Source organism: Ostrinia nubilalis, chromosome 6, assembly GCF_963855985.1.
Source record: "Ostrinia nubilalis chromosome 6, ilOstNubi1.1, whole genome shotgun sequence".
Taxonomy (NCBI): domain Eukaryota; kingdom Metazoa; phylum Arthropoda; class Insecta; order Lepidoptera; family Crambidae; genus Ostrinia; species Ostrinia nubilalis.
This window is the reverse complement of record NC_087093.1, coordinates 1925669-1947211: the sequence shown is the minus strand read 5'-3', so window position 1 is coordinate 1947211 and position 21543 is coordinate 1925669. Positions and strand designations below refer to the sequence as shown.

At 36.5% G+C, this 21543-nt stretch overlaps 1 protein-coding gene across 1 annotated transcript in view; it reads left to right on the top strand.

Annotated features, from left to right (window-relative positions):
- Positions 1-21543, top strand: part of LOC135072400 (CUGBP Elav-like family member 4) — an 825344-nt gene that overhangs the window by 720715 nt on the left and 83086 nt on the right. The window contains exon 6 of the mRNA XM_063966309.1: positions 20966-21045. Within this exon, the coding sequence (XP_063822379.1) occupies positions 20966-21045 (80 nt within the window). The remainder of the gene's footprint in view (positions 1-20965; positions 21046-21543) is intronic.

Below are 21543 nucleotides of genomic sequence, written 5' to 3'. Positions count from 1 at the left end.
CGCGCTATCAAACATAAGTCCCACGCATCGCCGCCCCGAGCGATCCAATATGGCCGGTGTAGAGCCAACCGAACGCATCAACTACACAGCAGGCCCGTTGATGTGTGACGTCGATTGACAGTCTACCCGTTAGAAAACTTATTTTACTACAATAATCACCGAAAGTAATTCAATTTTTAAGTTTATTAATTTTAATGAGCCCATGTGGCCAATATTTGAGTTTCACTTTTTGGCATGAAATACGAGTAAGTTGTTGGGAGAAAAGTTAACTTTGATGAATCAATCAGTAATGACAAAACAGCTACTTTCAAGGCACCTACTTCTACTAGTAGGTATATTGATTCATATCATTGTGACCACTAGCGAGTTCGTCAAATTTTTTTATGAACATTTTAGCTTTTGAAAGCAGCCGCTAGAGGCGTTGTACGATCTGTTTATACATTTTAATGTCATTTTTGCTAATGTTTTCTTTAATTCTAAAAAAGATTTTTAAACGCCCAATTTTAAATTTAACCAATATTAAACCTGCTCTCTAACCATATCTGTTGGTCATAACTAAAAGCTTCCAGCCTCACCCAACAACTGACCGCAGATTGAAGCAAATAAACCGTAAAAAGCACTCGCAGCGTGCGTCGGACATTTCACGTGTCGATACCTGCCCAGCTAGCATTAACCAACCTAATCGAATGAGAGGTCTACTTCGGAAAGCTATTTCGATATCGATACTCCAAAATACATTAAGTACATCATTAGAACATTGCTTTTTGTATGTGGGACACTTGAGAAAACTTGAATGTGTAAAATGATATTTTACAGGTTTGAGCTCCTAGAGCACTTTTGAAAATTCATAATTGCAAAAATATGATTTTAGCGACACTTTCTTTACCAGCTCGAACTAAGAACCCCCTAGCTACACAAAGTAACGTAGGTAACAAATTCCGAAATCGTTTCGCTCTAGAGCGATTGCGAAGTTGAATCTGTATCTACTTTGCTTAAGGGATTGGACTTAATTGTGCCCGTTTTCACCATCAATCCCTAATTTTTGACCCCTATGATAACACATAACAGGAATTTTGATTTCTTAGGGGTCACTTAAAAATAGGGATTGATGGTGAAAACGGGCATTATACTCCTATCTTGATCCCTTTTTTTAATCGACTGTCCCGCTGAAGCGTCTAAATCGCCACGCTGTAATTTTGCCAATCTCAATTTGTGACCCTTGAGACTTAAAGGACTTAAAGAGGTTGTAATCGAATACGTCAAAATCGCGGTTACGTACCTAGTAGACCCCAAACCGCGGTGGCGTGGGTCGCCGGTGACTCGCACGCGCGTCAATCAACTGCGGTGATGTAGTTAACGCTTGGAACGGAACGCAAATTGTTGTGTTTATTAAGCAGAGACAGGCAAAGACCTGCTCGTTATACAGCCTTCATTTTCAACTAATAACAAGAAGGGTTACGTAATTATTTGGCGTAATTACTATTTTGAGATTAGACTTACTCTTGAATAATAATTATAAGTTAATAGTGAGTAATCGTTAAAACTGAAAACCTTTATGGACTCTGAGTAAAAAAGTTAAAACTTGACAATAATATAACTCTTTTGTCTCTTTGTTCTATTAGATAGCGAAGTTCTGACTCTCCATAAAGGTAAAATAATAGGCCTAAATTCGATCCAAGTATTGAACACATTTTTAGTGGTTTCCACTTTCTTTTTACATTTTACACTACGCTTTGACTTTGCTTTGAACATAGCATTACTAATAAGTACCTATAATTCGCTGTCCCGGAGGATACACCACTTGGTCCGATTGAGCCATAATGTCTGAGTGCTAAGTTACAGAGGTTTACCTATCTGAATCTATACTATCTATACTAATATTATAAATGCGAAAGTAACTCTGTCTGTCTGTCTGTCTCGCTTTCACGCCTAAACCACTGTGAACCGATTTTGATCAAATTTGGCAGGGAGATAGTTTGAGTCCCAGGAAAGGACATAGGATAGTTTTTATCCCGGTTTTTGAAACAGGGATTCGTGCGATAAAGTTTTTCTTTGACAGACAAAATTCCACGCGGGCGAAGCTGCGGGCGGAAAGCTAGTAATACATAAATGTGAACCTACGTTAGACTTGATTACCTGCGTGTATACCAAAACATCTTGTGATTGAAATATCTAAAAGCACTTAAATAAAGATACTCCTTCTAACATGTGCTTCTCCTCCCACGTTAAGTCTAGGCATTTATCGGAACGACATGAACTCATTTTCAGGATTGTTTACTGAAATAACTTCAAAGCGTACAGAAAGAATATTAGTTCCAACTCGTAACGTAAGTCTCGAATGATGCAAGCGATTCAAAGGTAGAGATGGTACTTTTAAGTATCGATAATACTCAATGAGAATATTTTCGAAAAATTTATCGACAATCCCTCACTAGCATTTACGCCCGTACTCACAAACGATGCTTGCTTAAGTGAAGCAGCAAATTGTCTAGAGCTCTGTGATTGGTTCGTATGTCACCCTGTGCGTCCACGCACACTATGAGACCTCATAGTAATGTTTGTGAATACGGGCGTTACTCTATTTGAAAGTGTCTGACATCTTAATCATGATAAATGTTTATTATCTTTAGCTAATAATATTTTTTCTTTGTTTCAGGTAAAGAATTCGACAATATGAGTGTTGACATTTGAAAAAAATCGCAAGTATATGTATAAATAATACATTACATTAATACATTTTTGACCACTAATGTTACCGAATCAAATAAGAATAAGAATATGTTTATTCATATTGTTCATTACATGTCAAATTTTCAATACATTTTCTTATTAATCTCTTCTTAGTCGGGCACTCTTGTCAGAGTAGTCGTGGTTGCGCTGACGAGGTACACGGTGGGGTGATGTCATCTCCGAGGGTAGCTCTCCTGGCGATATGCTTCCATTTCTGACGGTTAGAGGCGTCGCGAGTACATTGGACCATGGTGGACTCAGTGGCCTTCGTGATGGCGTCTATCCAGCGGGTTGGCGATCGACCGCGTGCTCTCCTGCCTTCCATCTGGCCCTGAACTACCAGTCTCTCCATCGAGTTCTCATTTCTTGAGACGTGACCAAAGAATTTCAGTATTCGTAGTTGCACAGTGACGATAGTAATAATGATAGTTTAAATAAATAATAAATAAATAATAAATAAATTTCCTTACACATTTTACACTGCGCTTCTAGTCCCAAACTAAGCAAAGCTTGTACTATGGGTACTAGACAACGGATATAAACATACTTAAATACTTTTTTTTTGTAAATACATACTTATTATACATAGAAAACACCCAGTCCAATACAAACAAATATGTTCATGCACACAAATGTTTGTACTGTGCGGGAATCGAACCCGCTACCTCCGGAATAGTAGTCCGTTTCGAACCACTACACCAAACGGCCGACGTTTATTAATAAACAACAAAAAGCTTTACTATTCCCGAATCAATTTATCGAATAATTTGTCGACATCTTCCCAACACAACCCTCCCTACGAGTTACCCTCTTCGTTCATTCTTTCTAATACAATTAAATATACCCACTGTTCATATACCTCTATATAACTTCGCAAACCTTCTTAATTTCGCTAAGAATGCCGTACAAATCTAGGGTAAGTAATTAGAACAAGCTGTCCCAGACATTGTAAGGTTTTAGGACTGAAATTGAGCCTTGTTGAGGCTTAAGGGTAAAATAGACAGGTAGTTACGCAAAAGATTTAACACGTGTGTTGCTAGAGATGTAATAATTATACGGAATCCGGCTTTAGTTAATTACGAGGTGAATTATTTTAGTACGTATATAGCTTTGTCTGAAATGTAACATGTCTTGTTGTGGATAAGAATAATATACAGTCTTTTAGCAAACGAATAAAGCCGTATAGATATTATCGATACTAGGATTTAGAGTAGGCGCACACCGTTGATTTTTAGTTGGCCGATAGCTGTGCCCGATTTTAATTTGTATGAAGAATCGGCCAAATCGAATCGGCGTAGTGTGCGCACTCCCATACATGCCCGTACTGATCAACTGCCCGACTAAACTATCGGCCGACGAAAAATCAACGGTGTGCGCCTACTCTTAGACACTGTAATGTTAGACGACGCAGATTGATTCAGATTTTAACATTTTTAATACTAAAATTATGTTGTCTATGTAAGTTCTTACACTCAAACGAGTTCACCATACTCTTCCTCAGCTCATTTATAACTTAGATACGTCTGTTACAGTCAACTTTGATAGGCTGCACGATTACTGCTTCAAATATTCACGGCATCCTTCGAGTAAAGTCACGTTAAAGGTTACAGCTAATCATAAATTAACGACGCGACGTACGTAAGAAATTACCTATGGTATCTCTTACGTACGTGACTTCATCACTTCAACGTTATTATAAAAGATTTCTTCAAATCAAAATCAAATCAAATCAAATAATTTATTGTGCATAAATTTGGGTACATTACATTTGCAGTAGTTATTGCAATAATAAAGTTAGATCGCCAAATCCTACCATTACAGGTGTATACACATTTGTCTTAAAATAAAATTAAAAAACTATTCCTTATGCTCCATAAAATCTTTCAAACTATAGAAACAATTTTTCAATAACCACAATTTAGTGAGCCTCTTAAACGAACTTAAACTTAATTCATCATCTTTAAAGCGATCAGGTAATTTATTATAGATATCTATACACATAATATAGGCATTTCGTGACACTGCAGACAGTTTTACACATGGTTTATGTAATTTGTACAAATATTGGGATCGTATTCTTCTATTAGTAGCTTCCTGTTTTTTTACAAAAAGAGACTTATGTTTAGTTACAAATAGACAAATTTCATATACATATAAACTTGGAATAGGAAGAATATTATGTTTTTGAAAGTATGGCCGACAGGAATCGGTTTTTTTAATGCCAAATATAGCTCTTATACATCGCTTTTGTATCAAGAATATGCTGTGGATATCTACAGAATTTCCCCATAGAATAATACCGTAACGAAGAATACAGTCAACGTAGCCATTGTAAGCCATGAGCGCAGATTTTACAGATACAACTCTGCTAACCCTTCTTAAAGCATACACGAATTTGTTAACTCTTGTGCACAGGTCATCAATATGAGTCTTCCAGTTACAATGGCAATCAACATTCATACCTAGGAATTTTATTTGTGTAACTTCTTCTATGGGGTCATCATTAACTGTAACATTCAAAGGCTGTGAGTTACCTCTTACTGTCCGGAACTGTATGTATTTTGTTTTGCCAGCGTTCAACTTTAAATTATTACATTTGAGCCATGCTATGGCCTGAGATAATATGTTATTCACCTCAATGTTATATGTGGCAATGTCTTTACGTTCAATAATAAGGGTGGTGTCATCTGCAAACAAGATGCATTCCTGCGATACACGTTTAGGCAAATCGTTAATATAAAGCAAAAAAAGCAGTGGCCCCAGTATGCTGCCCTGGGGAACACCGAATTTATTATTAACATAAGAAGATCTATATGGCAAAACTGTTTTTGATTGCGAACAATACCTTTTGATTTCCACACACTGTGTTCTGCCACTCAAGTATGATTTTATCAATTCAAACGCTGGACCTCGTATACCATATTTGGATAATTTTGCTAGGAGACGTTTGTGACACACGAAATCGAAAGCTTTACTCATATCCATGAATATCACCGTGATGGGTATCTTTTGGTCCATGCAAGTCATTATATGTCGAATCAAATTAAATGCAGCCAATGAAGTACTCCTACCTTTTCTAAACCCATTTTGCTTCTCCGTAATGATATTGTATTTTTCAAAAAATTTATTTAATCTCCTGTAAATTATCTTTTCAATTATCTTTGAGAATATTGGTATCAAGGTAACCGGCCTATAATTATCTATTTTACATTTTTCGCCTTTCTTGAATAGGGGTTTTACGATAGATTTTTTCAATTTTTCTGGGAATTTTCCTTGCACCAAGCATAAATTGACTACATATAGTAATGGAACTGCTATGTAAGTCATAACTTCTTTTATAATATCTGTTTTAATGTCGTCAAACCCTACGGAATTAGTATTTTTTACTGTTCTAACAATCTTTATTAATTCGGCCATATCTACTGGATTTAAGAATATACTTGGTTCGATATTATCTATTCCTAGGTCACCTGTACTAGTTACGTCACAATTGTCTTTTACAACATTTATAAAATAATCATTAAAAGTATTAGAAATCAGTTGAGGATCAGTAATGTCTGTGTTATTAATCGTTATTTTTTCTATAGTATTATTGTTACAGTCAGGCGTTGTATATTTTGTTATAACTCTCCATACCGCCTTACAAGTATTATTTGAATTATTTATATAATTTGTGTTTTCAGATCTTTGGAAAGAAATTAAGCATTTTTTAAATATTCTAGAGTATTTTTTGTAAATAGTTTTATGTTCTTTGTAATGTCTACTTTTAATATATAATTTTCTTTTATATGTACTAGATCTTTTGATTCCTCTAGTTAACCATTTCGAAAAAATATTTTTATTCGAGACTTTGATTTTGTGTACAGAGAAGCAAAGGTTATAAAAAAGAGTAAATAAATTATAGAAATTTTCAAAAGCTTGGGATGCGTCCTTTTCTTCAAATATTTCTGTAAAAGTAAGAGCCGACAAGCAATCTCTAAACTTTCTACGGTTATCTTTACAATAATCTCGTCTATATTCATACCACCATTTAATAGGCGTATGTAGACGTTTACTTATAGGAATGAGAAAAGATTGAGCCGTATGATCTGATAGACCTAGATCATGAACGTTAGCTTGACCCCCTTGAACATTTGTGAATATATGGTCTATGCATGTTTTTGATGTTGCCGTAATCCTAGTAGCGTCTTGAATGGTTGCTTGCAAATTGTACGTTTCAAATAATCTTTTCAACTCTGTCGAAATCTTAGTATCTTTCATGAGATCAATGTTGAAATCTCCACATATTACATACTTTTTCCTACTATGATAACCTATTGATTCCAACATTTCGCATAATTTATGAAAAAATATCGAATTTGTTGATGACGGTGTTTTATTAGTGTAAATACATATCAATACTATACCATATTTATTTATATTTATCCCACAACATTCAAAGCTGTACGGTATTGAAATATTTTCCAGCTCTTTTATTATTGTAAATTCAATATTTTTGCGAACTAAAATAGCAACGCCTCCTCTTTTAGATTTTTTCCTCGAAAAAGAAGTCGCGATCTCAAAATTTTTTAGTTTTAAATTGAATTCGGACCCTTTCATTAAGTTTGTTTCGCATAAACATAATGCGTCAACATATAAGCCCTTATCATTTAGGTCGGATAATGCACAATACAAATCCTCCTGCTTATTCAGAACCCCGGCAATATTCTGATGAAGTATCCCTAGACAATTACTATATAGAAAGGCGTCGAAAAAACGTTTTATTTTCTGTTAAAGGCACGCCCTGATTTTGCTGTTCAAGAGCACAAACATTACTTTGGGATGTGTGATATTCTCTTATCTTTTTTTTTTTTTTTTTTTTTTTTTTTTTTTTTTACTATTTTTCTTACGCTTTGAAATATTGAGTTTAGGCCACGATTATTAATGGTGCCAAAACTTTTGTGAAACATCGTATTACTATATTCTAGGCCGCGATTTGAATCAATCACATAAGCATACTCATGGGTCATTATATCTGCATATAATACATGGTTAAAAATTTCTATTCTCCAATTAAAGAGATTTGTGTATCCATGATACTTATAGGTTGGAAGACATATGAGAATATTGGTGTGCTTAATTTTTGTTAGCGTTTCTCGTAAGTATTTAATTAAGTCGTAGTAATCCGTAGTTCTTTTGAAATCATCCTCACCTATAAGTATGATACAGTAATCTGACATTGTAAAGTCTACTAATTTTGCGTCGATACCGTTCACAAGTTGCCTTATACCACAGTTTGGCATTAGATAATGACATAAATTTTCACCTAAATTAGACATTGCTATAGATCTAGTTTTATTAAATTTGTTACAACTTAACAGGCAGATCTTGGGTCCCAGATCTTGGCGAGACGAGTTAGATGAGATCGTATGATGTCTTTCTTCGGGAATTCTTCAAAATAATAACAGGGCTTTTTTGCCATAACGTATGTTTATTGTCTTGATTTTGAGAGTCTTCGAAGACGGCTATATGTAGAATGATTTAGTTCAATAATAATGGTTTCAAACTATGTTCCTTAAAAGTAGCTATCAATTGCCGTCTCTGAGAATGTTATTTTCATGATAGTTAATTTATTAATTAATTAATTAATTAAAGTATTAAATCAGGGTCCTTCAATAATGAAAGACTACAGTGACTCATAAAATTATACAGTGTTGTATAAATTAATTTGCTACGTTCATAGGCATGTGAAGTGAATATCCTCTGAGATAATAATGATGAAGTAGAGACATAGAAAATAACTTTGCAATACCATTCAGTTAGACGCAGTCCATTTACCGGCTTCAACGGTTAGCGTCAAAAATCGGACGATATTTCAAAGCGGGAACAAATTCGCGGCGCGATAAGGCAGAAGTTGGTAACATTGGAGTTGCTATCAGTTGGTAACATTGGACTTGCCGGGCCGGAATCGCTGAAAAATGCGCGCGCAATTTACTGCGGCCGCCATGTCTGATGGAGCGCACTGAAGGCGGTGCAAGACAGTTGTGGAAATAAAAGATTTTTAATACGTTGCTATGTACTCATAAGTCATGTTGCTTGTGCCTTCCACTGCCCTTTTCACGTCCAAACGATAAATTCGTCATTTAAAACTTATAACTTTTAGTAACTTTTTTACCCATAGTTAATTTATTTATTTGTCAAAAAAATTCAAGATACTTTCATAAATAACCCAGCTGTAAAACACATGCTTTTAATAGGTTCTTACTTTATTGGTTCCACTGAGTACCCCGTTATACCTTCAATTTTTCTTATTTCTAAGAAACCGTATAAATAGCACGAAAAGCTGCACAGTACAAAGGAGTCAGTTGGTAGCAATCGGGAAATTTTATTAAGATCCGCAAAAGAAATTCGTTCGGAAGCTAGTGAGAATTTTCTTTAACCCTTACCGTGCAACTCAAATCGAATGAAAAATACTTGAGGAGTGAATGTGGGGGGTCAGGGGAGAGTGGTCGACGTTGCAAATGCAGGACCTAATGATCCCGTCGCTCACGCGCAGCAAAAACTAATTGATCCGCGTCCAACTTGGGCGCTGGGCGGCGACTGACGGCTGCCAGACTTGCACAAGCGCCAACTGGCTAGTGCGGCCGAAAATGTAACTAATCAAATGTTGGTGATATGAATTAAAAGAATAAAAGTCACGTGGGTGGTGCGTGGGTTCTAAATATGAAATTGTTACATTGTAACGACGATAAAAGGTAATGGACGATGTTTAGAGCTAGTGAATGGTAAAATTATGAGCAGAGAGAATTGTGTCACACACATTCAACCGATTATATTTAGGTATATTTACCTCAAAGCCAATGCTAAAATTGTGTATAATTATTTTACATTTACCTATAAATGAGCTCTATCAAACGGTATCAATAATAGGTTACATAATAAACTGGATCTATGGGAAAATTCAATGTTTCCAGCCAGCTTAGAAATAATCGAATGAGATCACTTATCGTTTCCATCCTGTATGTATCATTTCGTTTGAATTTGATAGAGACAAAAACTCTTGCATATAAATACACAGATTTTTTTTGTTGATTAGCAAATAGATGAAACAATAAAGAAAATTTTACAATCCTTATATTCAGTAATCAGTACAATTACAAAAACTCTAGTTCTAAAAACATCACTAAATCCAATACACGTATTACACTGGCATCTTTACAAAGCAACAACAAACCTCGCCGGTCTCTGCCTCCAAAGATCTACAATTAAAGCACTCTCGTTACGGCCGTCGCAATAGATCCGAAGTTGTTTACACGGCGCAAACTCCGCCAACTTTAAAACTAAAGATTCCAGCCACCAGCGTAATAACATCGAATTAGGGATGTTATGGATAATTGTAGTTTCGGTTATGCATATCCATATAGGAATTACGGATATAGGAATAATATTATACCGGATTCGGTTACGGTTACGGATTTTTTTATTTCAGATATCCGAAAGTTTCGGTTACGGTTATGGATATCTATGCTTTAGAATGCAATTTGCAATAGTTGTCCAACACGGTTCATTCATGGCCGCACACTTTACATCGAATAAAAAGTAATAAAAAAATAAAAATTCATACTCGATGGCATTATAAAGGTAAATCGACTGTTATGCCTTTACATATAATGCTATACAAAAAACAATTTAAACTGCCTACATCCGAAACTTTTGAATCGGTTACGGTTACGGTTTCGGATATTTTTTTATTTCGGATATCCGTAAGTTTTGGTTACGGTTACGGATATCTATGACATCCCTGCATCGAATCCTACATATTCCGTGTATATCAATCTTAGTTTGCCTCGCGAACTGCTAACTTAAAGTGGGGATGGTTTTAACGCGACTTTTATGTGAGTAAGTCTGTGTGTTTAGATAACTCGTTTAGTTTAATGTAATTTCTTAGACTATATTTTTCGTGTCGGTTGGTTGAGATTATTTTTTTTGTGAATTAGTAGTATTAGTGATAAAAGTTTGTCACAAACGGAAATTATACGCTAAACGTTACATACGAAAATGTAGGGCTATGTTGGGTATATTAAGCTATCATTGAATTATGGTCTCCAGCAGAATCGTAGATATGTATTATGTACTTACATAACCAATTTATACTCTACAACTCAATTTTCTTCTTCGTCTATTGTGTGGATTGTATCAATCTGGTGTCAGACTACATAAGCATGAGATATGACTCAATCGGACATCATGACCATCAGAGTAGATTAATCCAGATTAATAGGTACATATTTGTTTTCAATTAATAGTTTGATTCAAGGCTACAATATCCTCACCTACCAAACAAAGGAAAGAAAACGATTTTTCAACTTCTGTATCCCCACCTGGGAATAGATCCCACAATCTCCAAGTTAATAGTGCAACTTTCTAACCATCTCGCAAAAAACCTGGTCCAAATGTATACGAAGTCTTAAGAATATCGCACCGGTCGGTCGGAAACAAGCAACTTCATTACATCATCAACCTGCTAACAAAAAGTTAGCGAACAACAAAAGTTGCAGTTTATTAACTTCGAACGTTAGCACAAAGAAGACCAAATATGGCCGCCTGCCGTTATCGCGGGTAGTATATCACAATATTCCAGATAAATATTGGAAGTTCGAGAGGTGCGCGAGTTTCGACGGTAATCAATGTTCTTCCAAACTCCAGATATGAATTAATGTAACGCACAAGTTTCCAAGTAACATTTGGAATATTAGGACGGTGTCTCTCGCGTATTTAAATTAGGTTTACCGCCGGTTGATTCCTCACAAATGTGGGCTCCCCAAGTTATTGTTTTACGCAGAATTCCGCTCTTAATTTTGTTTCCGAACATTTCTGATGGTTGAATGTTGAATCCTTCCTACTTATTATAAATGCGAAAGTTTGGATGTCTGGATGTTTGTTACTCTTTCACGCAAAAACTACTGAACGGATTTTGATAAAACTTTACAGTATTATTGTTTATAACCCAGAATAACATGTGACAATAATATGACGATCTGTGACAAACCGCAGGCAAAAGCTAGTTTTATATAAACGCCTACTTAGAAATTATATCACCTGTGTTTGTACTTTCATCATCACTTCGTTATTTAATGTTAATTAATGAAATGATATCGTTGTGTCTAATATAATTAGGGCAACACATTGATTCTATTTAAGTACATTATGGTAATATTAATTATGAAACGACAAGTCGCACCCCCCCTGGAAGAAGTATGCAAGTCCACTTGTGCGATATTTTTTTTATTGCACCAAAAAATCGAGAAGGAAGTAATACATATTGTCAATTTTTTTCATAATTTTTCTCTTAAAAATGAAGAAATTATGTACAAATATGTAAAATATTGCAACATTAAAATATCTAAATTTCCATAGCAAAAACGAAGTAAATATATTTGCATTTAATTGTTTAATAAAGTTCCGTATGAATAATAGCATATTAATATTTACATACATCTTCCACGAAGACTTTAAAAAACATTTACGCGTATCTATTGTTGCATACTTATTTTAGGATATTATTTGGTGGGTATCGTAGTGCAAGTTCAGTTGCGTAGTTTTTCCACGAAACTTTTGTGCACATTATGTTGTGCAAGTCTAGATGCCTAATTCTTCCACGAAGCTTTTATTCGCATTATAATATATAACAATTGATACGTTATTTTCTACGTAGATATCTTTGTGCAAGTCTAGTTGCTAATATTTTGCGAAACTTTTGGCGATGTTGTATTTTATACCGATATTGATACATTTATTTAGATGTAATTAAGTCATTAACAAAGCACAAATTAACTTAGTTTCAGTCATTTAAGTATCCAATCCACTACTTTTTGCACTAAATACCCTACAGGGGTATGTTTGTTTATCAAAAATTCGTCCCAATGATTACTTACCACGTGGTAAAATTATCGATCTTTATGAGTACAAGATCCATTTTAAATTCTGTCTCTCTCTTCAGTGAATCGTTATCGTAGTTATCGTGATAAATTTTCAACTTTCCAGAGCCGCATGAGTTAATTTATCAGCTTATGCGTGTATTGCCAGCGTGACAAGGTATGTATCTATACGTCTTTTGGAGCAGTAAGCAACAATCGGTGTGTCCCCAATTATAGAATGACACAAGTTTTTATATGTATTTTAAGGATTATTGTAATCAAAAGGACATACTCGTAATGGTCAGACGTTTAAAAATGCAACAACCCGATTCAAAACTGTTGCCATCTTTTCGTATGTACGATGAGGGAATACTGACTGTATTCTTTTCAGAATCAAAAATCAAAATCAAAATCAAAAAATATTTATTCAGTTTAGACCACAAGTGGCACTTATGAACGTCAATAGAAAATAATAAAAAAAGAAAAGGTAGCCCTTATGGGGCACTTTACATGTCTCCTTATCTTTTGGGCCCTACCAACCAACCACCAACCAACCAGGTGGTACTTGATCGACCGGACGCCAACCTTCCGCAGTCCTCCACAGATTGTACTTGCCACTGGAATGTAGTGCCTATCCTAGTGTTGACGCTATTTGTCCAGTAAATTGCATTTATTTCCAGGCCTTATGAAACTCCTGGCTCAGACAATGTTCCTATCCTGGTTGCTTCACAGGTCCAGCCACTCTTCAACAAAGCGTATAAAAGCACCTATATGTTTTGGACCAAATAAAAACTGTTCTTTCTTTCTTCATAGGTTCAGCCAAACCAACGCAATCTCAAGCGATCAGCCGGCGTGCAGTGATGGCGATTAGACTTAGGGTTCGGCCAAACCAACGCGATCACAGCGCGATCAGCTGGCGTGCAGCGATGGCGACCAGACCTAAATGCATTGTTCGCCATCGCTGCACGCCGGTTGATCGAGTGTGAACCTTATAGGATTTGGAAGTGATGTCACCAACGAGTTCAATGTGGGTAGCTTTTGTAGTCATGCAGACAATAAATATCACTATATTATAGGCTTCTATAGTTTTGTTCCCTTGGACATCAAAATTTAAAAGGGTTCTTCAAAATCGTCTCCCTTGTTCATGAATTGTCTAGATTGAGATACTTGCTGTTCTGGTAAATCTACCATTATTTGTACTTTGGCAGTAGCATTCAATTTAGCACAATTGAAACATCTGTGCACGTATTTTCTCGCCAATGGTTTCGCCTTGATAATCCAAAATGTGGAGCTGTATCAGCTTTCTTATGAATTATAGTATTAATTATTATAAACGTTTTCGACTTTCTCCACGACGCGGTTTGCAACAATAGATTTCCACCTACTCGTCTCTCCAGACAGCTAGGCGATCACGATAGAAAACCTGTTCACAGTGTTCGAACATCTGTGAGGTTGGTATTCTTCACATTACTTCTTCTCATTTGCTTCATCCAGTTTACTCAAAGCACCACATAGCTCAAGACGTGGTAAAAAAAAATAGTTTTTAGAGAGCACTTGAGTTTTTTAGCAATTAATTTCATTTCAAATCCTTCATCTAGTTGATAGTGAACGGCTGCAGTTTATTGCACTCACAGAGGCATCGCTAAATTAATTATATTGTATTTTTACTCGGCCTGCATCCAACGCCTTCCCGCTACCTTTATCAGGTCGTCGGACCACCTTGTGGATGGATGTCCTAACGCTGCGTTTTACGGTACGTGGCCTCCGCTCCATAACCTTGCTGCCCCATCGGCCGTCAGTTCTGAGTACTATGTGCTTCAAACCGCGCGATGTGGAAGTCAGTGGGGGAGGCCTATGTTCAGCAGTGGACGTCCTGTGGCTGAAATGATGATGATGTATTTTTTCTCTGTATCTATACATAGATAGTATACCAACCTATATCTGTATTTTGTCAATGTGAATCAAATCCTGCCGTATCTTAATCCAATCTTTTTCTAATGAGTTACTTATCTTTCCAACCTTACTAGTTTTTTATCAGCCAAAGTTATTGTTTTGAAACAAATAAATACTTTCTATTCTATTTCCATTAGAATCTTAGCCATGACTGTACTTAACGCTAAGCTCCAGCCAAGGGGATCAAAAAGTTTGATCAGATGTATATGATAAAATGTTACGTTTCATGGTTGGTTTTTTTGTGGTATATTCACATTGCATTGAAATCTGTGCTCAAATTCCATTCAATACCCAATGCTTGGACTGTTCCATCAAGGTTCATAAAACTACTTTGGCACTAGCTTATATTTTGTTGTCTTCTATTGACTTCATAAACTCAACGCAGAACTAGGTAGCAAAAGGTATTTGACCGCAATTGCATGTGATGTTAAGTGAGATGCAGTATAAGATGATAGATATCTACCTGTAAGTGCCTATAAGGTCCGGTGTAGTGCTCAGGAGAGACAGCAGCAGGCAGCGACCTGTTCGCATTATAAAAGAGTTTATCGAAACGCTTAGTGCAAGCTGGTGGAATGTCGACAATGTAGGAATGATACGTTAACCAGCGTCTGATGATGGAAGGGGGCTGGTGGAATTTCTCGGGTTTTCTTGCAGCTGGGAACCTACAAGCAGTTCGTTATTCAGTGAAATATAAATCGAACCTTAACACAAAGCATCAAATATTATAATCGTGCGCGAGTTGTCTCCGTATTATTCCAGACGACCGCATGATGAGGTAAGTATACTGTCAGTCTTGTTTCTTTTTCTTTTTCAGGTAGGTATCTTTTTTAATAAAAAAAATCAGTGTGTTCGTTAATCTTTTTTTTAGGTCTAGTGATTTCTGTAACTTCCTTTCTAATTGAACGGACCTTAGTGGTTATGTTTCTGGGTTTTTAAGGGAAAGGAGGCAAACGAGCAGACGAATCACCTGATGGTAAGTGTTTACCCGCCGCCCATAGACACCCGCTCCTCGGTGAGTTACAGGTGCGTTGATTGTCTTTAAAGTATTAGAGTCTGCTCTTAAAGGTTTTAGGTCGTATTGGTCCGCAAATACTGCAAACGGCAGTTCATTCCTCGGTTTGGTGTCTGCAAATGGTGATTGTGGATTTTCTGTTTTAAATGGTAACTTTACAAAATATCTATCTACCGCTTCCGTAAAAAAAAATGTCCTGAAGCAGTGGTTGGGTTAATACTGGGGAGTGTAAAACTATAAAAGTGCTTTATAAAAGCCTACTTGCAAAAATAAATGAGTTTAATGCCCGTTTTCACCATTAATCCCAAATTTTTAAGTGACCCCTATAAAAACAAAATTCCTGTTATGTATCACCATAGAAGTCACTTACAAATTAGGGATTGATGGTGAAAACGGGCATTAGTCCTTTTGATAGCTCGTCTCTCCCTAAAAATGCAATTTTCGAAAATTATAATATAGTTATGCAAAAATATTGTAACTTTTTGATTTTGAATAAAGCTATAATTTTAAATACAACCATAAGTTATGTAATTTTTCACAAGGTAAAAGTACGTTATCCTTTTTACGAATTTATTTCGATACGAATAGTTCGAGGAAAAACTACGTAAACTACACTTACACGTTGAATGCACGACTAAATCTGAACGCCAATAAGTGGTTATCTGCAATAATACCAAACAGCATGTATTCCTTTACATGTCAACAATGCAATATTAATAATTACAACAACAAGGTGTTAAATATGTTTCGCGGAATAAGTACGCAACGCTCTTTTTTAAGTTTTTCTCAAAACCTATTAAATGTATTTTAAATATAAATACATAGGCCCCTCACAGACATTTTTAGCGATCTTTTGATGTATAACACATATTTTTAATAATGGTTATAAATTTTTAGGACAGTTTTTTTACGCTCCTGAAAAGTTGGCATTTTTCACTTGCGTACTTATTCCAGGAAGGGTGCGAAGTATGAATTGACCTCAGTCCAGTTGGTCAGAAGTACTCGGAAGATAATTCAACAATTAAAAAAAAAGAAATGGCGTTGTCGATCGATACTACTCTTGATTCAAGTTTTACGTCAAATCAATCAATCACTGTATCTTTAATCATCACAAAAAACAAGTCATGCTCCTAAAGCAATAACCACAAGAGTAGTACACAAGCATACATCTTACGTACTTCAGAGGCAAAAAGAGCAAAACAAACCGGTACCAAACCTTTTTTCAAGCCTTTATTAGATGCGTCGTTGGAGAAACAAAGCCATCCTTTAACAAATTAAGTTAACCCAAACAGGCATATTCCATTTAACACATTTTCTTGTTTATTCGAGACGATTACGCAGATACTGGCGTGCTCTTGTGAAGATGCTCGGGCCTAAGCCTTTGGCGAAAACAAAGAAAATTCCTGAGGGCCCACGGGCCGCCCGTCAACTCAACATGCTTCAGGGGTTAAGAATTGCGTCCCTGTGAAAAATACGAGGTTCGGATGAGGGATCCGTTAAGTTTTGTTTGGGTAAACAACGAAAAATGTATCGCTACTAAAATAAAAGTCTTAATTTGTGTATTAAGCCATTGATCAATACTGAAATAAGGGATTACTTCAGCAGATCCTTGTAATTAATTAAGGACGCCCTTTACTCCATCTAGCGGTATCTTAAAGGTCAATTCAATTAACAAAGTTCATTTTTTGAAGATATTATAGGTCAGCCAGCTCTGAAAAAAAATCATAACAAACATTTTATCCGGTACAGAAAAGCAAATCATTTTTTTAGTTGTATAGTTGCGTTATATCTAAATATACAGAACCCTGCCCAGCCCAAACTACGTTCGCCCGAAGTCTTTCGGCTGCCCTCATCATCCCGCCAGCGTGTTTACCTGAGATGACGCCCGTCAAACGACGACAAGGCCTCAAAGAACCTTTGACAAATTATCCTGTTAAGTTGACAAGCAAACACACCGCCGACGGTTCATTTCATTGAATCGCTATTCTTTGAGGCAGCAATTCAGATACACGCACAAAGCGCACTAAGGGCGCGCCCAAAAACTGCTGGAAGACAATCAGGAGCGACAACAAAAAACCAAATGATAAATTCGTTCTGAATATCTCGCGACTTTGACAAATCTCGTTGATTTTTTTCTTCAAAATTAGTAGAGTTCGTACCGATTGAGTTATTTGAAACAATTGTCTGGAAGTAACGGCAATACTTCACCCAATTTTTCAGCGTTCGCGCGGCAAATCTTCAGTTCTGCCGGAGCAAACAAACAAACAACGTAACGTGACAAAAGTTTCACTATTATTCGCCGGCGACATTAAAATAGTACCTACACCGTGCTTCAGTTACATTATCATCAATTTTGAAGTGTCGCTGTATCAGCGGTGGAGTGCCAAAGTTTTTAACGTATAATGCTTCCGATACATAAAACCATCCAATAATATTTGTGTTCGGCGGCGACGCGAAAACATTTTGACGGAGGCGCCCGCTATCGGGCGGCTATAAAGGCCTTTCGCGCGATAAAAACTGATCTGTGAGTTTGTGCCAACAACAGGAAAACACATCTTTGGCCAGCGGCCAAGTCACCTGCGAGCCACGCGGGCTGCGTGCACCGCGATAGGTTAACAAATTGCAGCCAACTTCTGAGCACACGTCGTCGAATGTGGAAGCAGTAAATAGTTCCATGTTTGCCGGCGAAGTTTTGACTTCTTTCTCACTCGCCGTGTGACGTCCTCATAATGGCTTCCCGGTGCGCCCGCGGCCGGCCCTCGTCGCGACTCCGCCCGTGTTATTATTCTTTCACGCGACGCCGGCGAACTCGACAAATTGTTTTTTTCGACGGCCCATCGCTGTCTCTATTTTCTCAGTGTAAACACGAAGCGGCTTAAAACTGCGTCCTAATTCATTTCGAACGCCTTTTCGGAAAACGTTTCGGCTATGGTCCTTTATCCAGTTGAACAAAGGATAATACGAATAAAAGCCAGTCGGGCATAATCGTACTTTCGCCGAGCGCTCGCGGAAGATAAAATAGTCGCCACAATTTTCCCTGTGGAGTTTTTACCTTTCACGGTCGCTCCTTTACCGAATCTGAGGCTGATTCAATAAGAAGTTACGAGCATACTTAGCAAATAGAGCACCCGTGTGTACAGTTCTTATATTTCGGTCGCGTACGCGGGGTTAATGTGGGAGGGAGTTTTGGTTTTGATTGTTTACATTCGATTAAAGCAAAAAGCGGCGAGCAAGGGTCCGTTCCTAATCCGGGCTTATAGATTATGCACAACATCCTGTGAAGAGGTGTCCGCAAATCACTTCCACTTCCGCAAATATTAATAATGTATCAGTTCACAGTTCTGTTCTGTTCAGCTGATAACTGAAATTTTTTTTAGTTTTACATCCTACGCACGCACAAATGTGCTCTAAAATATTAAATGCTCTCAATTTTTTGTCAGACAAGTTATTTTTACTCGCAACGTTTTAATAATTCACATAAACAGGTAAAAGCTTTCAAGAATACCTACTTGCAAACAATGCAATTTATTCATTTTGTTTCCACGAGATGTTATTACTCACCGATGGCTCCCTCCAACCAGCGAGACCATCAACAACTCGTACATTTCCCTAAATTCCGGGAGAGACTGCAATAAAAATTTACGCGAATGTTTTTATAACGAAAACAAAGGCGGTGGAAGCATCCACCGCGTTACCGAAAGATCACCGTAACTGATTTAGTTGCGACCGAGTTGGCTTTACGTAATCCCTCGTCATAAGCAGGATCCATCAGTCGTCATTAAGACATGACCCCTTCCCCCTCTGCTAGTGATGTGCAGCAACAAAAGGGACTACTTTGAGATGATATCGATTCATCGACAAATTAATTATCTTTCAATTGAAGTTCTTTTGCACTTTGCTGCGATACATCGTAGATACCTTATCTACCGATAAGGTGCACTTATCAATACTATAATACATAGTCTAGTCTTATTCAAGATACAATTCAATATCTAATTATCATAGTAGTTTTGAATGGCTGTGTATGCCTTAGTAAATTAAATAAATTAAATTTCGCCAATAACAATAATACAGAAAAAATCTTCATCTGCTTTTCCAAAACCTCTCTTTGGACATCACTAGCTTCGCGGTTCCACCTGTGAAATCAAGATTGATATTTCTAGTGGTGTAACGGTTTGATAGCTTGTTATTGGAAAAAGTATGTTATGATCCTTCGTTTCGTAAACTTGCTTAGACATTATAAAATAGAGCTGCAGTTACTCGGGTAGAGTTTAAAAATAATGTGATCTTTCAAATTGAAAACTACCTTAAGGCAGTAAAATATCCTAAAAAATCTATTTTTAATAAAAATTTGCATCTGTACTTTAGAGGACACAAATTTCTTCTTATTTATTAAAAGGCTAAAATCTTGAATTTAGACAACATTTCATCACATCGTTTACTTACAGAATGTAGAGAGATTAGTCTCATTTTCACATGGCACCTCTATGTAGCTAGATTCTAAGAGCATGGCAATGAATTGAAACCCAATGACAGTTGGATGTGATGTGATGTCTGAACTTTCCTGAGATCCGCAAAGAATTTAATCAGATCTTGGAGGACTTCGACCGCATCAAAAATTGTGCATTGTGCTACAAAAGGAGTTTTCTTACCCTGAGTGTTCTTGTTTGATATTGATTAAATTATGATTCCATTAACGTTTTGGTCTACTTATTGAGTTAATGTATGTTTTCACAGCTGGTTAGCTTTAGGCCAATCTGATGAAAGCTAATGCAGTCTGAATCAGTGAATATTGATGGTCTGCTAATTGAGAAACGCGATTTTACACCACTATGCTTCTGCATAAAGATTAATTAGCTTTCCACTGTTAATCACTGTTTTCCATTCCAATTAGCGGGATATTCATTTATTTTAGGAAATATTACAGGAGAAACAATGTAATATTGTAGCAATTAAAACAAAATCTTTGTAAATAATAAATTGTTGTTTATTTATGTGTCATTTAATTATTTTTATTCGTAAACATCAACCGAATACGGATGCAATGTATTTACATGAAAATCTTTCCCTTGAATCACTTTCTCTATTTAAAATCACTTTCTCAGTTTATCGTACGATATAGATAGATGGAAAGACATTGTTTTATATTAGGTCTTATTAGTCGATTACCACAATTTGTATAAGTCAATGTTCACCTATTAGGAATCGATAGAGCAAAACTAACAATTCAACCTTCAAGCTCACCTTTTAATCAATTTTATTCGTTTATCAGTACTTTACCACTTGCAAAATTATAATAAACTTGCGCCTTATCACAATTGTTACTACAAGTGAGTCGGAATGCGTGTGCAATAAAACCGTTTGCTTGTTGCAGGGTGTGCGTTCGTGAAGTTCAGCTCTCACCAGGAGGCGCAGGCGGCCATCACCAGCCTGCACGGAAGTCAAACTATGCCGGTAAGCACGCAACACCTTGGGCAGGCTTAAGATATAAGCGGCCAGCGGAATAGACCTAAATCGCCCAAGCGCAGCATCTCATATCTTTGCCTTTTTACTCACTTAATTTAGGGTGGTTTAGAGACTTTCAATTAAGAGGAGGAGGAGAGCGAGCGACAATGTCCTATGTTGTTTTACTATTTTGTGAACAGTGAATCGCTTAAATGGATAATAATTATTACCAGTTTTTACAATTTTAATTCCCCAAATGCCATTAGCCGTAATCTAAAAGTTCACGTTCTGGTTTGCGCGATTTGTGTTCTATACTTTTAGCACTAAAATGTCAATGGAATAAGTATGTGCGTGTTTCTAATTTATGAAATACCGCGCTCCAAAAATATTAAATTTCAATGTGATTCTTAAAGCTCACTGTAGAGCTAGATGCATATTGATGAGTCTTGTACTCATAGTAACCAATTACGGTTCAGTTTTGACCGACACCAGTCTTCACAATTTACC